The following is a 21053-nucleotide window of genomic DNA, read 5'->3' as shown; positions in this document are numbered from 1 at the left end:
GCGAGGCTCCCTTTCCAGAAACATGAGCCACCATGTCTGTCTGGGCATTTCCCAGGTTGGTGAAGCGATACTAAACCTTCGGCTCAGTTATACCTGATAAATGTTTCTCAGCAGCCGGTGTGGTCTTCGCACTGAGGCTGATTTCTCAATATGGCTAAATAAGGACTCGGGCAGACCATGAACCCAAACAGCAGGGAGGAGCCTGCTCATTTACCGAGCCCCAAACCTCACCTCAGCTTTTTTTAACTGAACTGCTGACAACTGGGCTTTGTTTTAAACCAGACGTATCTGGTGCAGCACCAGCAGGAACCAGTTTGTTCTCTAAACAAGAGAAGGAGCACCCACCATGTCTGACTTGCAAACCCTCCCGCCCAGGCCCTGCCTCCACCAGCCCACCCGTCGGGGGAGGGGCGAGCACGGCACCCGAGGCCTGACCCGCCGTGGCCTCTGCAGGCCCCGCCCGTGACCCACACACAGCGAAGCCATGCTTGTCTTTCAGGTCCAGTATTTCTTCAAGATCCTGGATAACTAGCGGTGGAGACAAAGGAGCCGGCGCGGAGACGAGGGACTCAGGCACGGAGGAGCACGTTCATTCTTTTATTGTCCACTGTTTGAACCTGACCGAGTACAAGATCAACAAGAGCACTGCAGTCCTGCGCTAGTACACAGGGGGACATGGGTTGGCTGCGGACAACACGGACACCGTCTATGGGCTACTGCGTTGCTTTTATAAAGTCCAAAATAAAGGTTTATTTTTCAAACAAGTGACTTTGGTTTATTTCATACATTACACTTCTTCTTGCAGAAAAAAAAAATAAAATTGTACAACTGCATAAATATAAAATTCTTCCACCATGACAATGGTTAACACATTCATGAAGACACAGCACCAGCACGTGATGCCTCAGAGAAAGGAAAGGAAAACGCTCAAAGCAAACACCTGGGCTGATCCCGGCAGGCGACAGCGAGCCCGCTCTCCTCCGGCGTCAGAGCGCGGGGACAGGGCGAGGGCAGGCCAGCGTTCCCTACAGCACAACACACCCTCCCTGTCCGTGCTTCTCTGTAGTGCCATTAAAACTCAAAGGGCAGCCCCCCCGCCCCCACAACAGCCCCCCGCCCCGGGAATAAGACCTGACACCACAGGAAAGACTATGGAGTGTGTGAAAACGCTCGCACGTGGGTCTTTGAAAGAGCCAACCCCCCATCCCAGAAGTCCCATGCCAGTTTCATTCCCGTTGCATATTCACACCTTGGACAGCAAACTTGCTCACAGAAAGTAGAAAACAGATACGATAAAACATGGCTTGAAAATGACCGGCGTGTGCGCCCACGGGACGCGCACGAACTGAAATGCGCACGCAGCAATGCTCGGGGCAGGAACGCTGCTCACCAAGGTCAGTATGGAATCATAATTTACAGTAAAAATGGGCACGTCCCAAGGCTCAATTTGTATTTTTTTCTTTTGTCATTTACAGTAGAATAAATATTTTGTTGCTATTGCTACACTTTAAATTTACATTCTAACCTATGAAATGCGGAAAGCTAGTGTAAAGCATAGAGATTAAGTGTAGGTCCCATACGTATGACAGTTTGTTCAAGACTAGTAGGTTTTTTGTATCTTTTTCTTAACTCTTTAAATGGCTAGTGGGAAAGATTTGTGCTTGTGATCAGCTCTTAACTTCAATCTTTACATCAAAGCGTCCCTGAAAGCGGTCTTTCTCACTGTACCCAATGTTCTCCCCGTACGCCCTACACTCGACGCGGACCTCCGTGTCCATGGTGAGGTTGGTGAACTGCACGGCCAGCAGGGGCTGCAGGTACTTGGGCTGCAGCAGCTTGCCGTAGTAGGGGTAGTACTGCAGCGGGAAGCCGGGGTAGTTGCCCAGGCCGAAGTACTCTATGTTCCCAACTTTATCCTTGTCCTCGTCCCGCTAGAAACCGAAAAGGAAACGAGACGTTAAAGGCGCAGGCGCCGGACCGGCCCTCGGTCCCTCGGGAAGCGAGCAGACGCTGACACGGGGACACGGCCTTCCCCGACCTGCCGGGAGCAGGAGACCTAACCCTGCAGGACACTGGGCCGGGGTCTCACAGGGAGCTACGCGGACTGTCTATAAAAGCCGTCTTGGGAAGCGGTCCCATCGGAGGCGACTGCCAGTGCTTCTCCAGCGCAGACAGGCCCTCGAGGCCAGGCGGCAGGGAAGGGAGCGGCCCGTTCCCAGGGACAGCACTCCTCACGTGCCCTTCATCCCCCTGTGCCCATGTCCTCTCTCCTGTTGCAGGGACTGTGGGGATGGAGTCCCTTGCTTCTAAGCAAGCCCCCAGGCACCTGCTCTTAGGTCTATAGGGAACATGTGCTGAGTGTTACCTTCAGTCTGTCAATATTTTTAAAAGAAAAACCAAGGACAATTTTTTATGTGAAATTACCAAAAAAAAAAAAAATGTTGGGCTCCAACTTTTCACACCCCCAATTGGACCAGAGAAGCCCGCGTGGGCTAGTCCGCCTCTCAGCTCCACGAACAGTACTCCTTCCACCTGGTTAATCCAGATTTCCCGCTGCCTCGCCCAGGGGGGAGATGACATGCGGGTTCACTCCTGTGACATCTTTCTGTTCTTTTAAGAAGTTCTACTCCATAGAGTTACAACTTGACTGACAGAGGCTGCTTCTGGGAAGCCATGTTTCTTACGTCCCATATTAAAATCTTACCTCTAATTCAAACAGCCTCCCTCAGTCTCTGTCTCGCCCCCCCTCACCCCTCCCTCTGGCCCCCCTGCCCCTCCCCCGTCCCCACCGCGCCCCCTCAGTAAGTCCCAGCCCTCACCTTGCCGGTGCACTGAACGGGCAGGACATAGGGGCTGTACTTCACCATTTGAAGACTCTCCATGGTCACATTCTTGGGAGGCTAAAAATAAAACCCACAGTGGTCAGTAATTTTGTAAATAACTTTTTAAAATTTTCTGCAGCCCAAACAAGTACACCTGGGGGTGGCAGATGAATGAGTGCCAGGGATCTCGGAAAGGCCGCGACCGATGACATAAAAGGCCTGCGCTGTGTGAGCACCCTCAGGCGGGGCCAGCCCAGCTCTAAGTGGAACTTCCCCGGGAACCACCAGGCGGCTACTCCAGGCTGGGCATCCCTCGCCCGCTAAGACAGAGGGACAGAGGTCGGCGTTTGTTTTTATGGAACTCGGGCTTTCCTCGCGAACCATGAGGATATAATGCTCCCTCCCTCCCCCTCCCTTCCCTCCTGTGGGGGCACTGCCCGGGGGCATTCCCGCTGTGAGGGACGCCCAGTCTGCACACAGGTGGGGGGCCCTGCCCTGAATGACGGGGTCCAGCAGGGGTCCATCCTTAAAGGGACGCGCACACTTTGAAGGGCAGCCCCTGTATCGTACGGCACTAATGCTCTGGCCTAGCCTCTGCATGAGACCAGAAAGGAATGATCTAGATTGGACTCTCGGAACTCCCTGCCAGCAATCCCTGCAACGTTAAAAACAGGAAGACCAAACTGGTGAACAGAAGGGCCGGGCTCCAGAAACGAAGTGAGTGTTGGTCATGACACAATTGCACTGCCATCGGTCCCATCAGAACGAACACTGCGCTCAGGGCCGCGGTGCCCACGCGGGCGGCCAGGACCTGCCGGCGCCCGTGCTTATGGGCGAAGGGCAGCATCAGCTGCTCACGAGAGAATAAGGTCCCTCGTTTTACAAAAGCGGAGGCACCTGCCATCCCTCAGGGCCCTCAGGACGGCCCCCGTCGGAGGCGCAAGCCAACAGCACGGTCATCAGCTTCAACTCAGACGGCATTCAACTGTAATTCTGCAAGGCAATCTTCATTCAGGAAAATAAACTGTTTTTTCAGATTGCCGTTCATTTTTTAAAATACCTGGGCTCCAAGAGTACCAAAACCAGCATACGGCTCTCTGCGCAGGTAGCTTGTAAATTTAAAAACATCCTTTCCTATGTCTACTCCGAAAGAGCTCACGCTCTGAACGCCGTTCTCTGGGCTGAGTACAGCGTGGAGAACGGTCACCCGCTGACCGGGGAGCCCGCCCCGCCCCTCGGAACCGCTGCAGAGAGCGAGAGCGAGAAGCTGCGGAACTCATGCTGGGCACACGGGTTTTCAGGCTGCTCTACCGACTGTGTTTCAAAAACCCTGGCAGGTGTCCTCTAACACCGCCTCGGCTCCCTGCGCACCCCTCACTGCTCCGCGCCCCACGCGGCCCGTCTGCGCTGGGAGGAGCGGGACTTGCCTTGGGTTTGAAGCCCAGGACGCGGTTGAGCTTTATGAGGACACAGGGCTTGCCCTCCTTGTAGCCGAACGACTCGTCATTTATTCCGGAGCAGTTGCCCAGCCACTCGAGCTTGAACCTGCAGACCTTCCGCTCGCCGGGGTCACTGTCGTAGGCGCCTCGGTCTTTGAAGTCGCTGGGCACACCTGCAAATGCAAGCGCTTGGTCACCCTGTCCCCCACCGCCCTCCCCGGCTCAGCGGCTGCTCTGCCCGGAACGCAGTGTCTGGGTGCAGCCTGGTTCCCAGCACACCCACGCCGGCACCGAACCCCCACCAGGGCAGCTCCTGACAGCTGGTCTCTGGCAATATTTCTCCGCCTTAAATAATGGATGACTCAGCTGTCGGGAGGCTGCAGGGAAACTGGATCGCCCCTCACAGCGCAGCCCGGAGGACAGCGCAGTTAGAACCCAGGCGAGGAGGGTCCCGTCACCGGCAGGACAGGGAGGTCTGGGTCAGGATGTCCTCGGGCTGTGCCTCTGATTCGCAGGTTGAACAGGAAAGAGGGAAAGGATCGGTTCACTTCCTTTTCACATTCAAGGTTTTCTAAAAATGTTCTTTCGGATTTGAGTCCTTTGCCGTTCACAGCTGTGCGTTCTTAAAAATTCATTCAAATGGGAAGTTTAGTTGGAGCATTTTTTATTATGCCTCATATCAAACCCAGAGTAAGTAGAAAAGGAACGTAGATTTCAAAGTCGCCACAAAACATCCTGCAGAATACTGAGGCAAATTAATTTCTATTGACTTTCAAGGTCACAAATTAACCGTTTTCCCTTCCAACGGTAACGTGCCTCAGTTCAATCCATCAGGCCTTTTAAGTTACTGCAAAGTGAGATGAAAACCTTTAAATTCGCCCTAGCCGGCTTGGCTCAGTGGATAGGGCATCAGCCTGTGGACTGAAGGGTCCCGGGTTCGATTCTGGCCAAGGGCACATGCCTGGGTTGCGGGCTCCATCCCCAGTAGGGGGTGTGCAGGGGGCAGCCGATCAATGATTCTCTCTCATCATTGATGTTTCTATCTCTCTTTCCTTCTCTTTTCCTCTCTGAAATCAATAAAGAAATACATAAAAAAAAAAAAAAACACCTTTAAATTCTAAAGAGAAAGACGTGGTGAAACGTTCCTTTTAAACGAGGGAATCTTTCCTAAAGGACTTACTAGGGCTTTCACCCTCATCGTGAGGAGGGGACCCCCTGCAGGCGGAGGCGGGCTGCTTGGTGCTGGGATGGGAGGGAAGGACTGGTGTGGCGGCACCGGCCCAGAGGTGTCCTGTCTGGTGGGAAGCCCGGTAGAGTCAGGGATGGTCCCACCGAAGGGCCACTTGGGGAAGGCCCGCGTGCCTCCGAGGAGCGAGCCCGGGGGAGGGCGGGAATCTGGAAATACGGGCAACTGCACTTCTCAAAAGCCATGGGCACCGGGGCCAGAGCGGACCTGTGGCTGTGGGTCTGAGCAGGCAAAAGCAGATCTTCTAGGTCCGTGGTCGGCAAACTGTGGCTCGCGAGCCACATGCGGCTCTTTGGCCCCTTGAGTGTGGCTCTTCCACAAAATACCGACTTCTGTGCATGGGCCACGAAGTTTCAATCGCACTGTCTGTGCGCGCCCGCACATGGTATTTTGTGGTATTTTGTGGAAGAGCCACACTCAAGGGGCCAAAGAGCCGCATGTGGCTCGCGAGCCGCAGTTTGCCGACCACGGGTCTAGGTTTTTAAAGACATCTTTCAATGCAGTAGTGACACTAGAGGATACATTGTTTTTTCCACTGCACCCAAGCCCGAACCATAAAACACTCCCTGCTTTAGAAACACACACTAATGGCCCTGGCCTGGTCGCTCCATTGGCGGGAGCGTCATCCCGTGCCCCAAAAGGTTGTGGGTTCAATTCCCGATCAGGGCACATGCCCAGGTGCGGGCTCGATCCCCAGTGGCTGGAGCAACCAATCAATGTTTCTCGCTCACATCCATGTCTCTCTCCACCCCTTCCCCCCTCTCTCTCTCTAGAAGAAATCAATTTTTAAAATGGCCCCTTAGTATGACCGGGGCAATCTCTGATTATCCCAGGGGTGTCGTTCCGTAGAAACGGGGATGGAATGACCCACCACGGCAGCCGAGCGAGGACTTACTGCCACAGTCTTCAAAAATCATGTCGTCCTTCTGCGCCGAGTCCTTGTACTTCTCCAGGAAGCGGACGATGTTCAGCACGTACGGCTCGTAGCTCTCGGGCTTGGTGGGGTAGAAGGAGATCTCGGTCTTTTGGATCTGAGGAACCTGTGTGAGTCCTGCACCAGGCAGAGGCACAAACAGAGACGATCACCAGCGAGAAGCAAGTCATCCGAGAATCCACAGCAGACGCTCCGCGAACAAACACGGCTCATCCCACCTGCCTAAAGGGGACGAGTCCGATTCCCCACGCGTGCAATCCCTTGGCATCAGAATAACGTCACGGTTCATCACAGGCGTTATCTCCACGTTATGCATGAAAGCACTTCTTGCACAGAGAGGTTAAGCACCTGGCCCAAGGTCACAGAGGAAGCGGTGGGACCAGAATTCCCACCCAACCACGCCGCACCCAAAGCCTGTCGCCTGCCCAGCGGTCCCCCGTGCGCACGTGCCCTCCTGCCTCACTGCCGGCCGGGAGCCACAGGTCTCCCCGTCAGTGAGGTCAGGCCACTACCCCACAGACATTTCTCCGGCTCTTACCCTGAACTGGAGGGTCGGGATGGACGTGAGGGACCTGCTTTCCATTCTGAAATAAGTGGTTACTCTGAGCAGGCACAGGGCCAGCCAGGATAAAGGTCTCAGCATGCGCACCCTGGCTCCACGCTTCACCCGGGTCTTAGATTCTGTAATTTCTGGAAGACTCTGCCATCACAGACTCCTAGACAGACCTGTGCACAGCAGTGCACGGCCCTCCCAGGGGCGATGGGAGGTGCCCGTCACAGTGGAATTCTGTCCCAGATGCAGGTGAATTCAAGATGCCTGGCCACACCAGAAATCCAGATAACCCACAAGGAACTTTTATATAAGCATTAAAGGCCTGATGCTCAAAAAATTGTGCAAGAATAGGCCTTCCTTCCCCCAGCTGCCAGCACCAGCTTCCCCCCCGCCCCGGCTTCATCAAGGACGTCCGGAATGACATCCGGAAGGACGTCCAGTCTAATTAGCATATTACCCTTTTATTATTAGAGATCGATGGCCTACATGCTACATGGACACGCACGACGGGACATGTACTGCATATATTACATGGGACACCCACCTAAAAGATCACCTGTAATTGATCTTTAGCTCAAATGTAGTTGCACCTCCCGTATTTTTATTTGCTCATCCGGCAACCCTACTCTAGTCCCCAGTCCCAGACCTGCCCTCTGTGCCAGGCGGACAGCGCCGTGATGTGACTGAAGCAGAAGTGACCACGGGGTGCGGCTGTTTTTCTAGCCCTTGAGGATGGGGTTGAGCTTTGCGGTGGGGCGTGAGGAGGCCCGGCGTGGGGCTGGCTGGGCCACGCCTCCCCCACGCGCAGCTCCCCAGAGGGAAGGGGGGGCGGCTGAGACAGGCGACTCCAGGAGTGACATTAGGAATCTTCAAAAGGCTGATGCAGAACCTGAAGAACCCGGGATGAAGCTGTCAGCGGGAGGGAGGGAGTCCGGGGGAAGTCACAGAGCCAACTCATAAAAACAAAATGTTTTCAGTCTTTGCTTAAAAATAAAGAAAGGTTACTACAGCTGAGATGATGTTTAGGCCCTGGCCAGTGGCTCAGTTGGTTAGAGTATTGACCCAAGTCACCAAGCTTGCGGTTTGATCTCGGGTCAGAGCACATGCAAGAATCAACCCGGCAGCCAGGCTGGCGTGGCTCAGTGGTTGAGCATCAACCTAGGAACCAGGAGGTCACAGTTTGATCCCTGGTCAGGGCACATGCCTGGGTTGTGCACTTAATCCCCAGTTGGGGGCGTGCAGGAGGCAGCTGATCCATGATTCTCTCTCATCATTGATGTTTCTATCTCGTTCTCCCTCTCCCTTCCTCTCTGAAATAAAAAAAAAATTTTTTTAAAGAAAAAGACTCAACCAGGCAGTACATGGATGGTGGAACAACAATTTGATGTTTCTCTCTCCCTCTAAGATCAATAAATAAAATAATCTACATTTTTTATAATGCTCCGAAACCATAGAAAATTATATGACCAAAGGAATTTAAATATCCCCTGGACAATCTTTCTACAATAAATTAGGAAAAGTGGCCGTGGGATTGGTGCTAGAGGCACCTGGGTACCATCGACAGCTACCCACAAAGATGAAGAGGGAAAGGAGCCCAGGTGAGGAGGGGCTCTCCATCCTCGGGTTCTGGCGGTCTCCCTGCCACCCCTCCTCTGCCCTCGCCTGGGGCTACCACCTCCCCTCTGCCCTCGCCTGGGGCTGCCACCCCCTCTCTGCCCTCGCCTGGGGCTGCCACCCCTCCTCTGCCCTCGCCTGGGCCTGCCACCCCCCCTCTGCCCTCGCCTGGGGCTGCCACCCCCCTCTGCCCTTGCCTGGGCCTGCCACCCCCCCTCTGCCCTCACCTGGGGCTGCCACCCCCTCTGCCCTTGCCTGGGCCTGCCACCGCCCCCCCTGCCCTCGCCTGGGGCTGCCACCCCCTCTGCCCTCGCCTGGGGCTGCCACCCCGTCTGCCCTCATCCAGGGCTTATGGTGGAGCTCGCTCCTGAAGCCACCAGGGTCCACCCTGTCCACCTGGACAGCCTTAGCTCGGAGACTCAGGCCTCTGCACAGCCCCAGGACCTGGCCCACTGGTGTGCGGATTCCTCCGAGACATTTGAACATTTTCTGGAAGTTTGTGATAATATGAAAAACTCACAGATAAATGCTATTTATGGGTTTTATTTTGCCTCTGCAAGTTCAGGCAAAAATATTGTATTATATCCTACAAATATTTTCTTTTTTTTTTTTAATTAAGAAAAAGTTAGGTATGTCATGAATGCATAAAATATATGTATGTATTTTCTCTTGCATATGCTTTTCTTAGTAACATCTTTTCTTAGCTACTTTATTGTAAGAGCACAGCAGGCAGAATGTGTGAATGGCCTGTTTATGTTCTCGGAAAGGCATCTGGTCGACAGAGGCCATGAGCGTTCAGTCTCTGGGAGTGAAGTTAGATGTGGGTTTCCCACTGCACAGGGCAGTCAGCGCCCTGGCCCTCATGTCGCCCAGGTTCACCTGCGCTCTCTCCAAAGAAGCCTCGTTCTCCGGAGAAACCTCAGGCAGGGACCCCCCTGACCACCAGGGGCAAAGAGCACTCATCAATGCAGCCGCGGGCACTGTACCTCATATCCTGTCTCTCCTGTGCGTGGAGAAGTGATTTTCAATTAAAAATGGGGAGTATGTTTCATACACACACACACACCTATGTACAGATAAACACCTACATGCACACTCATACGTGTGTACACACATGCAACACACCCACATGCATACACATATATGCACGCACCCATACACGTATACACATGTGCATCTGTACATACAATTGCACATGTGTGCATGTCTATACAGACTCATACATGTACATGCATGTGTGTGCCTGAACATACATGTATACACACGTGCATGCATGCGTGTGCACGTGCAGTTTCCCCCTTCAAATGCCACTAAGATATTTATGCGTTTTACTTTGCCTCTGCAAGTTCACTATCAGCTTTCCTAATGACAAAGGAAGGGTAAAGGGGAAGCCAGCAGCCTTTGCCTCACCTCCCGCCTCAGGCTCAGCTTTGACAGTGACCAGGGACCAACCAGACTCAAAGCCCCCCTCCAGCCCCCCCTTCGACCCTCTCAGGCAGCCCCCTGCGACCCCCTCCAGGCAGCCCCTGTGACCCCCTCCAGGCAGCCCCTGTGACCCTCTCCAGACACCCGGAATCTGCTTCCTGTGAAAAGTCCTGGAAAGACGAGTTGCTGGACTGTCTCTGCAGCCCATCTGGGCGTTCAACAGCCCTCGGTGGACGGGCCTCTTCCGTCCAAGATCGATGCCGTGCTTGCTGGGCGGAGGCCCAGCAGGCATTGCCTGGCTGCACACCCACCCTCAGATGAGCAGAGAGGGCACGTCCTCCAGTGGCTCTATCGTACAAGCGCGTGGGATTTCACCGGGCGGCTCTGCAGGCTGTGCAGCTCCTAATGTGTTAGCTCCCAGTGGAGGTATGGCTTTTCCAGCGGGAAATATAGACAGAGGCAAATCCCAGCGTTTTACGTTAACTGTGCCTTCCCGTCGGGGCCGAGCTGAAGGACAAGCACAGCCCGGGTATGTGCCTTCCCTGGATACAAAACAAAACACTGGCTAAGGACTGATACCCTGAAACAGGACACCACGCTGGGCTGATATTTGATTATGTCTATTCATGCGTGTATGTGGGGAAAGGTATGCTTTCCTGGTTGGAAGCCACTAGAAAATACTTCCCCACCCCACCCCACCCCACCCCCACCCCAGTCTCGTTTGCGTCACACGGGCCCTTGGGTCACGAGATTACTAGGACGCAGGCACTGAGGCAGCTGCCCCCAAGCATTGCACCACCTGGGGTCGGAGGCCCTGAGGCCGGTGCCCTGTCCACCCCCCTCCACCCCTTCTCCTTCCCCCCCTGGTCTCTTTATCAGGGCAAGACCCATTTTCCTGGGGCTCCAAGGACTTTTTACAGCTAACCACCAGGCTTCCTGTGCACCCAAGTGGGCTTTTTGGTTGTATCCTTGTCTTTAATAATGAAGAAACAGCAACATGGGCAGGTGGTGAAACCACTGAGGCTGGGGACCCTGAGGGACAGGAACTAGAGTTTGCAGCCACAACCCTTTACTTAGGAGCTCGTGCCCTCCCCTCCCCCCGGCCCCCAGTGCCAGCCCATCACGGCCTGGAGCTCAGAGGGGCCATCAGAGAGGGAGGGGGAGGGGGCACGAGAGGCCAGTGTTTGGTCATCATTTCGGCTCACAGATCACACACTGGTGCCGTCTCATCGGCAACGGCAGAAAACCCCTTCTTGGCTTTAAAGAAACAATTTCTCCAAAATACAATGAGCAAACGGCTCCAATTCCCCCTGAAATTTAAGGGAAAGGCCGTCATCCGAGTGCTGTCGTTGGGAAAAAGGCAATTCTGATGGATGTGATGACGTCTCACGAGCCCACTCGTCTGAGCTGGAGCGACAGTGCCTGGGACCCTAACGGACAGGAGACGAGATGTGCCCCTTGGCCACCAACACGGACCGAGGCTGCGGGCGGGGCTGTGCGGTCTGGCCTCGCCACCCTGTTCCCCGCCTCGGTTCTGGTTCCGTCCTCCCAACAACGATCCACGCGCGCTTCAAAGCCAAACCAAAGCCACCCCCAACCTCGCCAGGAAGGAAAGGGCAAAGTTCATCCCTGCTCAGCAGGAAGCCGGCGGCGGCTCTGCCTTCCCCGGGCCCACGGGTGACACACAGGGACCTTCCGTCATGCCACTGCCGCTCAATGAGCTGGAGGCGGGGCAAGGACCCAGGGGCAGACCAGGGCTGGGCCTGGGGGGCGAGAGCTGGTGTGCACGCGGGCCTCAGCCTGTCCAGGGCCCCCCACCCCATCACAGGGAGAGGACACGGCTGACACCATGCGGACTCCCCTAAGAGGTCTGCCGGGGCTGACCCCATGGGCCTGGGTATTCTACAGGGAGATCACAGAACTCCAATGTCATTTAAATTCACTGTTTTCACACGTTTCCTATTCCAATTTCTCCCAACAGCTCTTCACAGAAAGCCAGGATTCTGTTCACCTCAGGAAAACGTGGGTGCATAAAGCGCCTCTGTTGTATCAGCCACAGCTCAGCCTGCAAAAATGAATTCGGTATCCAGGGGTTACAGAACGTGGCTGTTGATAGCCGCCTTTTAATGCCACTCGTGTGCCTTACCTACACTTCTTTAATCCTCCCAGGATAGCATTCCCATTTTGCAGATGAGAAAACTGAGGCTTAGTGAGGTGAAGCAGTGCGTGTGGTTGTGTCCAATTCCAGAGGCCACCTTCCCCGTCAGGTCAGCGTTGCTGTGCACTCAGGTGGAATGGCTCAGCCCCGCATGCAGGTGTAGGTTGGGCAACGTGAAACTACCACCAGCAGCCACTCTGACCCACGAGAATAGCAACAGGAATATGTCTCAGCCTAACATCTCCGCCCAGGCTCTAGCCCGGGCCTCCCAGGCCTAGTGGGCAGGTCTGTTCCGATACCCTTCAGCAACAGCGCTGTGCAAGGAGCTCAGGACTGCCACAGGCCAATGGCCACCACCGCCCAGGAAGCTGGCCGTGGTATGCGTGTTCCCTTGACCTGCGGTTCATTTTGTAATCTAGTCCTGAGACTCGTGTTTAGCCTGCCGGCTTATCCAACGTCAGAGACACGCAGGGCCGAATGCTCTGCACATCTGCTTCCCCTGGCCACGGTCACAGGGTTCCGAGTGCGCAGGGCGGGCCATGCCTGGTCCGGCCAGGCTGCTGCTAGAGCCTCCAATTCAGTCAAAAATGACCTCAATTCGTCTTCCGTCTGTGAACACTGGGCCAACTCTGCCACACTCAGTAGGTTCGTTTGCTGAAAACTACAGTGTTCCCTCTTTACATGTCAAAGAGAGGCTTAGAGACATTCAGTTGAAGACCCAAAATGGCCAGGGTTTCCTCTATACATTTGTTCCGCCTGCAGCCTGAAGAACAGCTACTGCCTATCAAAGATGCAGACCGCTATGATCTGCTCTCCACGACGCCAAGAGGAGGGCGCGCGGCCCCTGGGAGCACCTCCGCAGGCAGAGCTCTGAGACCCGGCCGCCCCACCCCCTCCAGGCTGCCAGGGTCCTCACTGGGCAAGGCCACGGATAGAGGGGGCTTGGCCTGGACTCCCCTGGCAAAGTGAAGGGCGAGGGGAGGAGGAAAAGGAAAGACAGAGAAGTGACAAAGAACCCAGGTGACAGGACAGGGAAGCTGGAGGATGAGGCCTGTGACTCAAAGGACAGGACCGCATATTTCCGAGATGAGCCACCGGCATTCCTTCGGGCCAGGGACCGCCACGGCCGCGAGGACGCTAAATATAGGCGCTAAGCATGTGCCTTCAGGAAGGGGCTGGAGAGGCGGGAGGGTGGCGGGAGGACCAGCACCTCGGCCAGGGGTTTCCCAGCAAGGTCATCTGCAAGGTCACCTGCAAGGTCCCCGTGAAAAGGCAGGTACTTGGATTCCCCTTGAGAGTAGCAGCTCCTTCTGCACAGGACGCGGAGGAGATGCAGAACTTTATCAAAGGCTGAACCCCAGAGTTCATACAGTAAAGGACCCGTTTCTGAATGTGGCAATGAGACAAGATGCTGGACTTCCTGGTCAACTGTGGTTGTACATACAAGAATTCTTATAAAATAGCATCATTATCGAAAAATAGCTTTTAAACGGCAAAAAAAGTTCCATACAAGATAAACTGTGGTCACTAATGCTCCCGTAACACTGTAACAGAAGAGGGTGCGGGACATGCCACCCTTAACTGTGGCGGACGTTTCCCAGAATCCCCTGCAGCCTCCCACAGACCCCCTCTCCTCGGGGATGTTTCTGGAAACGGGGTTATTAAGATCAGGTTTAAGTAATTTTATATACTTACATGTTTTCTTTTTCCACTTCCAACATCCCCTAGACCTAACGTATCTGGGAATATTGGGGTTTCCTTACATCAGACGTGACTTGACGTGAGGCTAAAAGGCCCGCTCGCCACCTCCACATTCGGGGATGTTCTCAGAGTCCCTCCCACAGCCAAGGGGGTGGTGTGAGGAGTCTGCAACGGCAGCCAGACGTGACCGAGGCTGCCCGGTGCCCGAAGACAGCCCAGGACTGTCACCCCAATACAGCTGCTACGGAACAGCTGCCCAGGGACACTGGAGGGGACACACCAAAGCCACCCCAAGGTCACTTATAACGAGAACCCGGAAGTTATGCAACATTTCCTTCCCTCCAGGTCCTCCCGACAATGACTCTTCAGAGCCAGGACAGCCGCGCTGGAGGCTGCACGCCCTGCCCTGCGAGCATCAAGGGTACCGGCCCGGGCTCCGGGGTGGCCGTGGCCGCTGTGGACACGCACAGGTGGGGCCCTCGTGTGCTCCTGTATTTTCTAGAAGCTTTGGGAAGCCACGTTTTCAGACAGTTAAATGGCAGTGGGTCCCGAAAGCCAGTAAACAGATGCTCATAAAACAGGTATAAATACTGAGAATGGAAGAGGGTGCTTTTGTTCAAGGTCAAACTGTAAGTCAGTAGCAGGTGGGAGAATGGACCCCGGAAACCCTGGCTCCTCCCGTGTGAAATCAGTTCGCCTTTGCGAACAGGAGCCAAGCGGTGTTTTAAAGGATTTCTCTGAGTCACAGTCCCCTCGAGAGTGTGTAAGAGCCCCCTAACGGCCTGTGGCCACAGGGACCCCGGACGGAGGCCAGCTGGAGCCCGTGGCCGGTGGCTGGGGGAGCGGAGAGCCGGGCGCAGAGGGAAGCTGCTGCTGCTCCCCGCAGGCTGTCAGAGAACCCGCCTCCACAGACAGCACCCCCTCCCCCTCGGGAAGCACTGAGCGCGTGCTCGCTCACGTTACCTGGCGGGGCCACGCGGTCCTGGTAGGTGGGCTTAAATTCACTGATGGTGAGCAGCAGCACCTGGATGGTCCCGATGAAGATGCCGGCCAGGCAGCCGTAAAAGATCAAGTAGAACAGAAGGATCTTAACTGCAAGGAGAGCAGACAGAACAGATGCTGTGATGCCGTCACGGGCTCAGAACGCCCCTCAAACCTTCCCAGAGGTGCGTGCACACCCTCCTCCCCCCCAACCCCCCCGCACCCGTGCCTGCAGGGCTCCTGCTCCAGCCTTGACCAGTGTGACAGGCAGGGGGAGGGGGCAGGGGGAGGACTGCCTCCATCACGGTGTGCCTGTCAGGGGAGGTTGGGGGTAGGAGGAATGTTCAACTAGGACTAAGATTCTTTATAGGAAATAACTGTATTCCCCAAATTTAAAAAATGTCCATGAAACCCAGGGCCCTGTCGGTGTGCTTCTGCCATGCACTGCAAAGGGCAGCATCTCCCCGCAGAAGCCTGTGAGCTGTGCTGCTTACAGCCACGCCTTGCTGCTCGTTCAAGCACACAGCGCTGCGACAGCCAGGAGTGCCCAGAGCCCAGGAGGCTCTCCTGCTCCTCACGGCCTCCTGCCTCTGGTACTCATCACTCGTCACTCACACCCAGGTTTCCCTCTGGGCGCACCAAACCAGAAATAAAGAAAACGCAGCCCCAGCTGGTGTGGCTCAGTGGATAGTGCGTCGGCCTATGGACTGAAGGGACCTGGGTTCGATTCTGGTGAAGGGCACATGTCTGGGTTGTGGGCTTGATCCCCAGTAGGGGGCATGCAGGAGGCAGCCCATCAATGATCTCAGCATTGATGTTTCTATCTCTCTCTCTCCCTCTCCCTTCCTCTCTGAAATCAATAAAAATATATTTAAAAAGAAAATGCACTAGTGAAAATGGCCAGCACATTTGTATTTCATCCTCTGGACCCAGAATAATGACTAACCTGAGCTGCATTTTCTTTTTCCCAGGATAGCAGAGGCTGAGATAGCTGAAAAAGCAAAAATGCAAAAAAACCCGGGGCCCGGAGGCTCACTGAGCTATCAGTTACAGGTTTACAAGGATTACCTCCCGATTAGCTGCACGGTAACAGGCTGTACCAGGCGCGGCCCGGCAGCCCTGCGCCAGCCAAACAGCTCAACGCAAATGCAAAGTGGGAAGAAGTGAGCCGGGAGGTTCCCTGTCTGCAACATGACTGCAGAGGGGCCTTTGGTGGCGTCTAGAAAAGGCCCAGATCTCATGCATTAGGTGCGGGGTCCTTGGGGAAAAGCTACAGAACAAAAATGTTATTGAAAAGAAGTGGACGAGGGTGGTGAGGGGGACCTCTGTGTGTGTGTAGGGGGGGGAGTATGAGGGGGGGGCATTAGCCAGGTCTCCATCCATTTAAAACACCAGCTTTCCTATCAGCAAGTAATCCCACTAGAGAGCTGTTAGAATAAGCAGACCGTGCCAAAAAAGCACACCAAAGCGATGGATTATAACCCTTTCAGAAGAAGGGGGCGAGGCAGAGACCAGCAAAGGAAAGGCAACCGCAGCAGAAGGCAGCTGCCCAGCTCCGAGGCTGCCTCCAGGCGAGCAAGGGTTAAGCGCTGCTCCGTATCCAGGCAGCGGCAGGCAAATGGCAAGGCTGTGACGTCAAGAGACCTGGAAAATTTTTCCAGCGGCTGCTCCTAAGAGGTGCAAGGCTGGTGCTGCACAGTCCGCGAGAACCACGCAGCCGCTGCGTGCTGCCCCCACCTCGGCGGTGCTCTCGCCCCAGCCACACTGGCTTCCAACGCCCAGAGCCTTTCTATACCCTCCCTCGGACCCAGAGGCCCCACGCTAACCATAGGAGAAGGTGCATAATGGAGGCTGCCATCTACAACAGGAACGCAGGGGAGGGGGGGACGGGGCGCTGGCCAAGCACACTGATTACACTTAAGATGCAACCGATCTGGTTGCCCAACGCATTGGGCCCAGAGGGAAGCCAGGAATTCCCCTCTTGCTCTGAGGTGTCACTTAGCAAAAGGTGCCCAGGTATCGGGGCGCAGCCCCTGGGGTGGGGTGGGGGGGCAATGCAGGTCTGGCAGGGCCTGCACAGGCCCCCGGGGGCTGCTCAGAGAGAGCTGGGCAAATGGTACCAGCCAGCCGGGGCACAGGGGCAGGCTAGAGGGGCATTTTTCTTTAAAGCAGTTTTTCTTCCTTTTAAAAAATACAAGTAATATAAAGGCTGTCCAAAGCGGGGGAGAGAAGTACCCTTCAAAGGGTCACGGACAGAAGGAAAACATCAACCCGCAGTTCCTGTTAGCGCAGTAAGGGGGGCTCGGGTGATCGGCACTAACTTAAACAGGTGGGGCTTTCTGCCCAGGTTTCCGGTGACGGGGAGGCTCCCGCGCCCCCGGGTGACAATCTACCTGCAGGCGCGACTGAGCCAAGGGCGAGTCCCAAGGGCGCCCTGCAGGCCAGTGCTGCAAAGGTGGCCTTTCCCCGCGGGGCCGCCGCCACCGCCTCTGCTGCCCAGGCTCTGACCTTTCCCACACCGCGGCACGGGCAGACATGTCAGCACCGAGCAGACCCTGGAGCTCTAGCCCAGCACCTGCCCCGGGAAACGATGGAAAGACGGCCAGGCACACGGGTCCTGGGTCTGCATCCATCCACTGTGTGGTGTGGACCCGAGACACAAACATTAACACACTCATCCCCTCTCTCTCTCTCTCTCTCTCTCCCGCTCTCCCCCCACTATCTCATGGAGGCGCTGCCCCCTTAAATGTCGGCTTAAAGAACAGGCACTTCCATACAGCCTTACCCTCCAAAGCAAATGTTATTCTGTAATTGGAAGGAGGAAAAAAATATATATTTAATCAGGAGGGGGGGGCACAAGAGGGCAAATTTTGCAATATTCCCAGAGCCAATGCGGCAGCGACCCATGCCAAGGCTGGGGACGGCCCCCCAGGGCAGGGAGGTTCCGGGGCCTGGGAGAAGGGGGCCACTGCGCATGCACCCCCACCCCAGGCCTCCTGCGAGGCACCAGGAGTGGCTAGAAGATGGCCCCGGCAGGGAGCTGTTCACGCCACACACCCTGACTCCCAGGTTCCCTCCACGTTAGGAAGACGCAGAGGAGCCACGGCAATCATCCCACTGCAGACCAGTCTCCCCAAACACAAGAAAACATGAAACACACGCGAGAAGCCATCGCGGTGAAGAGCTACATGGAACACGGCTCCCGGACACCATGCTCCCCAGGAACACCTTGGGATGAGGTTTCACCTTGACTAACCTTGAAGGGTGATGCATTATTAACCCTTCACTTTTCAATCAAGAGGGGCCTAGACCACAGGCTGCATTTTCTCTTTCTTTACATAAAAACACAGATTCTGGCTTCTTCCATTTCAAAATGTCAGCCAAGACCTATTTCCCTGACTCATTCTGCTGATGCCCACAGAGTCTCCCAATGAGGACCCTACGCCAGCCCCTCTCTGGGCTCCCTCTGGCTGCAAGGGGGTGCAGGGGTGTCCATGATGGTGGCGGTGATGATACCAGAGGGAGGGGGCAGTGATGCAGCAGGGGGAGTCCCTCCCTCTCTCACTGCAGTCACGACTCAGATTTGCCTACAACTCTGCCCTTCAAAATGACCTTTAAACACTCACACACGCACACACACACACTCACACACACACACCGATGTCACCCTCCAGGTGTAGGGAGGAAGACGACACATGTGGTATTTAATTTTCAATGGGGGTGGAAAGCTATCCAGCTAAGCTACCGGCTGCCCAAAATCTTACACAATGACCTGCTTGTGCCTTTGTGCTATTCCTGGACGAACCCTGCACCAGGATCCACTCAACTCCCAATGCCGCATCTGAGCAGACATGGAAATCAACCAGACTGTGCGGTGCTGCAGGGCCGTGGCGGGCTGTGCGGGCTCCGGGGGAGGTCGCGGGGAACTGGGCATCGCGCTGAAATACTGCAGTGGGGACGGTTCCCGCCCGCGCCCGGAGGCACATATTTAGACCAGAAGGTGCTAAAACACGCAGCCTCGCCTGCATGACGCCTGATTGCCCGCAACCTCACACCTCCCGGTTGTTTTTTAGGGACCTGGGACATGACCATTGGGAGAGACCCATCTCGTTGCCCATGCCTGACCATTCCCAGCAGGGAAGGGCTCGATCGATAGACCGCAAATTACCAAAACACGACCTCCACGATCCAGAGAACCCTCCGCCTGGCGCTCGGCCCCCACCCGCGCCGGCGCCGGGTTCTCCACAGTCCGCCTGGGCGATCGGCCCGCGGCGCGACCCCTCCACCCTCCAGGGCGCGCAGGGGACGCGCCGCCCTGGAGACAGGCGCTGGGGGGAGAGCTGCGGACCCCGTACTTACACCAGCTGCCGCCGGTCCTGCCCAGAAACTCCTTCTTCTCCGAGTTCCAAATGAATTTCTTCCAGCCGCCCTCCTCCTTGGCTTTTCCGCGGGCCATGGTGGCGGGTCAGCGGCTGCCGCGGGGCTGCGGTGAGACTGCGGCGTGCGCCCGGGGTCCGCTCCCGCTGCCGCTCGGCGCCGGCCGGGATCTGCGCAGGCTGCACCCGCCGCTGCCGCTGCGGCGCTCCGAGTGCCAGACGCGCCGCGGAGGAGCGGGAGCGAGAGCGAGAGGGGGGAGGAGGCGGGGGCGGGGGCGGAGGGAGGGCTGGGCGGCTCCGAGCCCCGCACCTATTGGTGGGCACGCGGCCGCTCACGGGCTCTCTTTGGTCCAGCACCCGCTCCTCTTGCCCTTGGAGCTCGGGGGCTCCACTCCTGCGGCCCCTGGGAACGCGAACGGGGCCCCCGCCTCCGGTGACCTCTGCGGAGACGGCCGAGGCCGGAGAAAGTCAGCGGGAAGGACGGACAAACGGACGGCGGACAGCACGACGACGACGCCGCGAGCCGAGCAATTGGCGGAGGGCGCACGCTCTACCTTTACTATATACCGCGCCGCGGCGCCGCGGGGCCCCGCCCACTAGCGGCCAGGCTGGCCAATCGCCGGCGCGGAGGGGCGGGCCCCGGGTCCGGGGGGGAGGGCGTGGGGCCGGCACAAAGGAGCCGCGGTGGCGAGAGGGGTGGGCAGGCTCGCGGGGGCGCGGGGAGGGGCGGCGGGGAGTGAGCAGGCGGCGCCGCGCAGCCCTCTCCTCGCTGCGGCCCAGCGCCCACCAGCCCCGCCGTCGTGCGGGGTCTTACACCTGCGTCGCCCGGCGCCCCGGCCCGGCTGTACTGATCTAGTGGCGTCGGCGCCCGCCCTCCCAGCGCGCCCCGGGTTTCCTCTGCCGCAGGTCCACCCTCCTAGGCCCGGGCGGGGGGGAAGGTCACTCCGGGACGCCCAAGAGTCGGGGACTCTGCCCAGCTCCGCCCCGCCTCCCCGCTCCTGCACCTGCCGCTCCTGGGCGCTCCCCGCCGCTGCGGTTGAAGTTCCAGCCCTGCCCTCCCCTGACTGCCAGGCTGCGCTCCGTGTGGGCGGCCCGAACCACCTCAAGCAGGACACTTGCTGACCCACCCAGAGCGCAGCCGGGCCGCGGGGCCTGGAGGGTGACGGAGGCCGACCAACCCCCAGGGAGTCTTCCTTCCGAGACCAAAGGCACTGCCAGGCGGTCCGTGCTAGTCTAGACTCCAGCGACCATGTCTGCACGTGACCCAGCCACCGCGGGCTGTCCTTGGTGCGGAGCCCGTGGCTGGCCTTCTCACGGACATGCCTTTGCGCCCCTTTGGGGGGTACCGACCCCTTCGTTTGGTTGTGAAATCCCTGGGACTAAAGGGATTGGGACAACAGCTCGAATGGCTAGACGTTCTGGGCAGCCCTGGGCATGCGCTCCCCTCCCCTCCCCTCCCTGCTGCTGAAAAGCTAGACTCCTTGGTTTCATGTCCCCCACCTCCTGGAGCCCCTGAGCAGCTTCGCATGTGCCTCTGGGGGCAGTGACACAGCAGAAAGGCAGGGTGCTCTGCAGTCACCACCGGGGAGGGGCATCCATCCATCCCAGGGCAACAGGGCCCATCGGGGAGGATTCCCAGCCCCATGTCCAGGAATCACCCAGTCTGGGCTGCTTGTCTGGGGCACCTTTGTCTCCAAGGTCAACTCGCAGGTCTGAGGATGAGCATGAACTGAATAGAACGCGCTCTTTCCCGCGAATCCTTCTTCAGGCCCACCTGCAAAGTCTGGGCCAACCTGAGAACCCC

At 56.8% G+C, this 21053-nt stretch overlaps 2 protein-coding genes across 3 annotated transcripts in view; one reads left to right on the top strand and one right to left on the bottom strand.

The window, feature by feature from the left end:
- The window catches only part of NME7 (NME/NM23 family member 7), a 118310-nt gene extending 117455 nt beyond the window's left edge, over positions 1 to 855 (top strand). For both annotated transcript variants that reach the window (XM_059674148.1, XM_059674147.1), the window contains one exon: positions 500 to 855. In XM_059674148.1, coding sequence (XP_059530131.1) covers positions 500 to 532 — 33 coding nt within the window. In that variant the 3' untranslated portion in view covers positions 533 to 855. The remainder of the gene's footprint in view (positions 1 to 499) is intronic.
- ATP1B1 (ATPase Na+/K+ transporting subunit beta 1) lies at positions 584 to 19793 on the bottom strand. Its single transcript, XM_059674154.1, has 6 exons — positions 19233 to 19793; positions 14856 to 14984; positions 6403 to 6558; positions 4250 to 4434; positions 2820 to 2900; positions 584 to 1931 (listed from the first exon to the last, which is right to left on the bottom strand). Exons 1-6 carry the CDS (start codon positions 19327 to 19329, stop codon positions 1668 to 1670), a joined length of 912 nt encoding a protein of 303 aa, XP_059530137.1. The 5' UTR covers positions 19330 to 19793; the 3' UTR covers positions 584 to 1667.
- Positions 19794 to 21053: the final 1260 nt, after the last annotated feature.

This window comes from Myotis daubentonii, chromosome 18, assembly GCF_963259705.1.
Source record: "Myotis daubentonii chromosome 18, mMyoDau2.1, whole genome shotgun sequence".
Lineage (NCBI taxonomy): Eukaryota > Metazoa > Chordata > Mammalia > Chiroptera > Vespertilionidae > Myotis > Myotis daubentonii.
The sequence above is the reverse complement of the archived record's forward strand: the minus strand, read 5'-3'. Positions and strand labels throughout refer to the sequence as shown.

Excerpts from the sequence above, each read along its gene's own strand:
- ATP1B1 (XM_059674154.1), bottom strand. The coding sequence starts at position 19,329 with ATGGCCCGCGGAAAAGCCAAGGAGGAGGGCGGCTGGAAGAAATTCATT. Across the intron at positions 4,435-6,402 it reads GATTTTTGAAGACTGTGGCA|GTGTGCCCAGCGACTTCAAA; the intron begins GTAAGTCCTCGC and ends TTGCATTTGCAG. Across the intron at positions 1,932-2,819 it reads CCGTTCAGTGCACCGGCAAG|CGGGACGAGGACAAGGATAA; the intron begins GTGAGGGCTGGG and ends TTCGGTTTCTAG.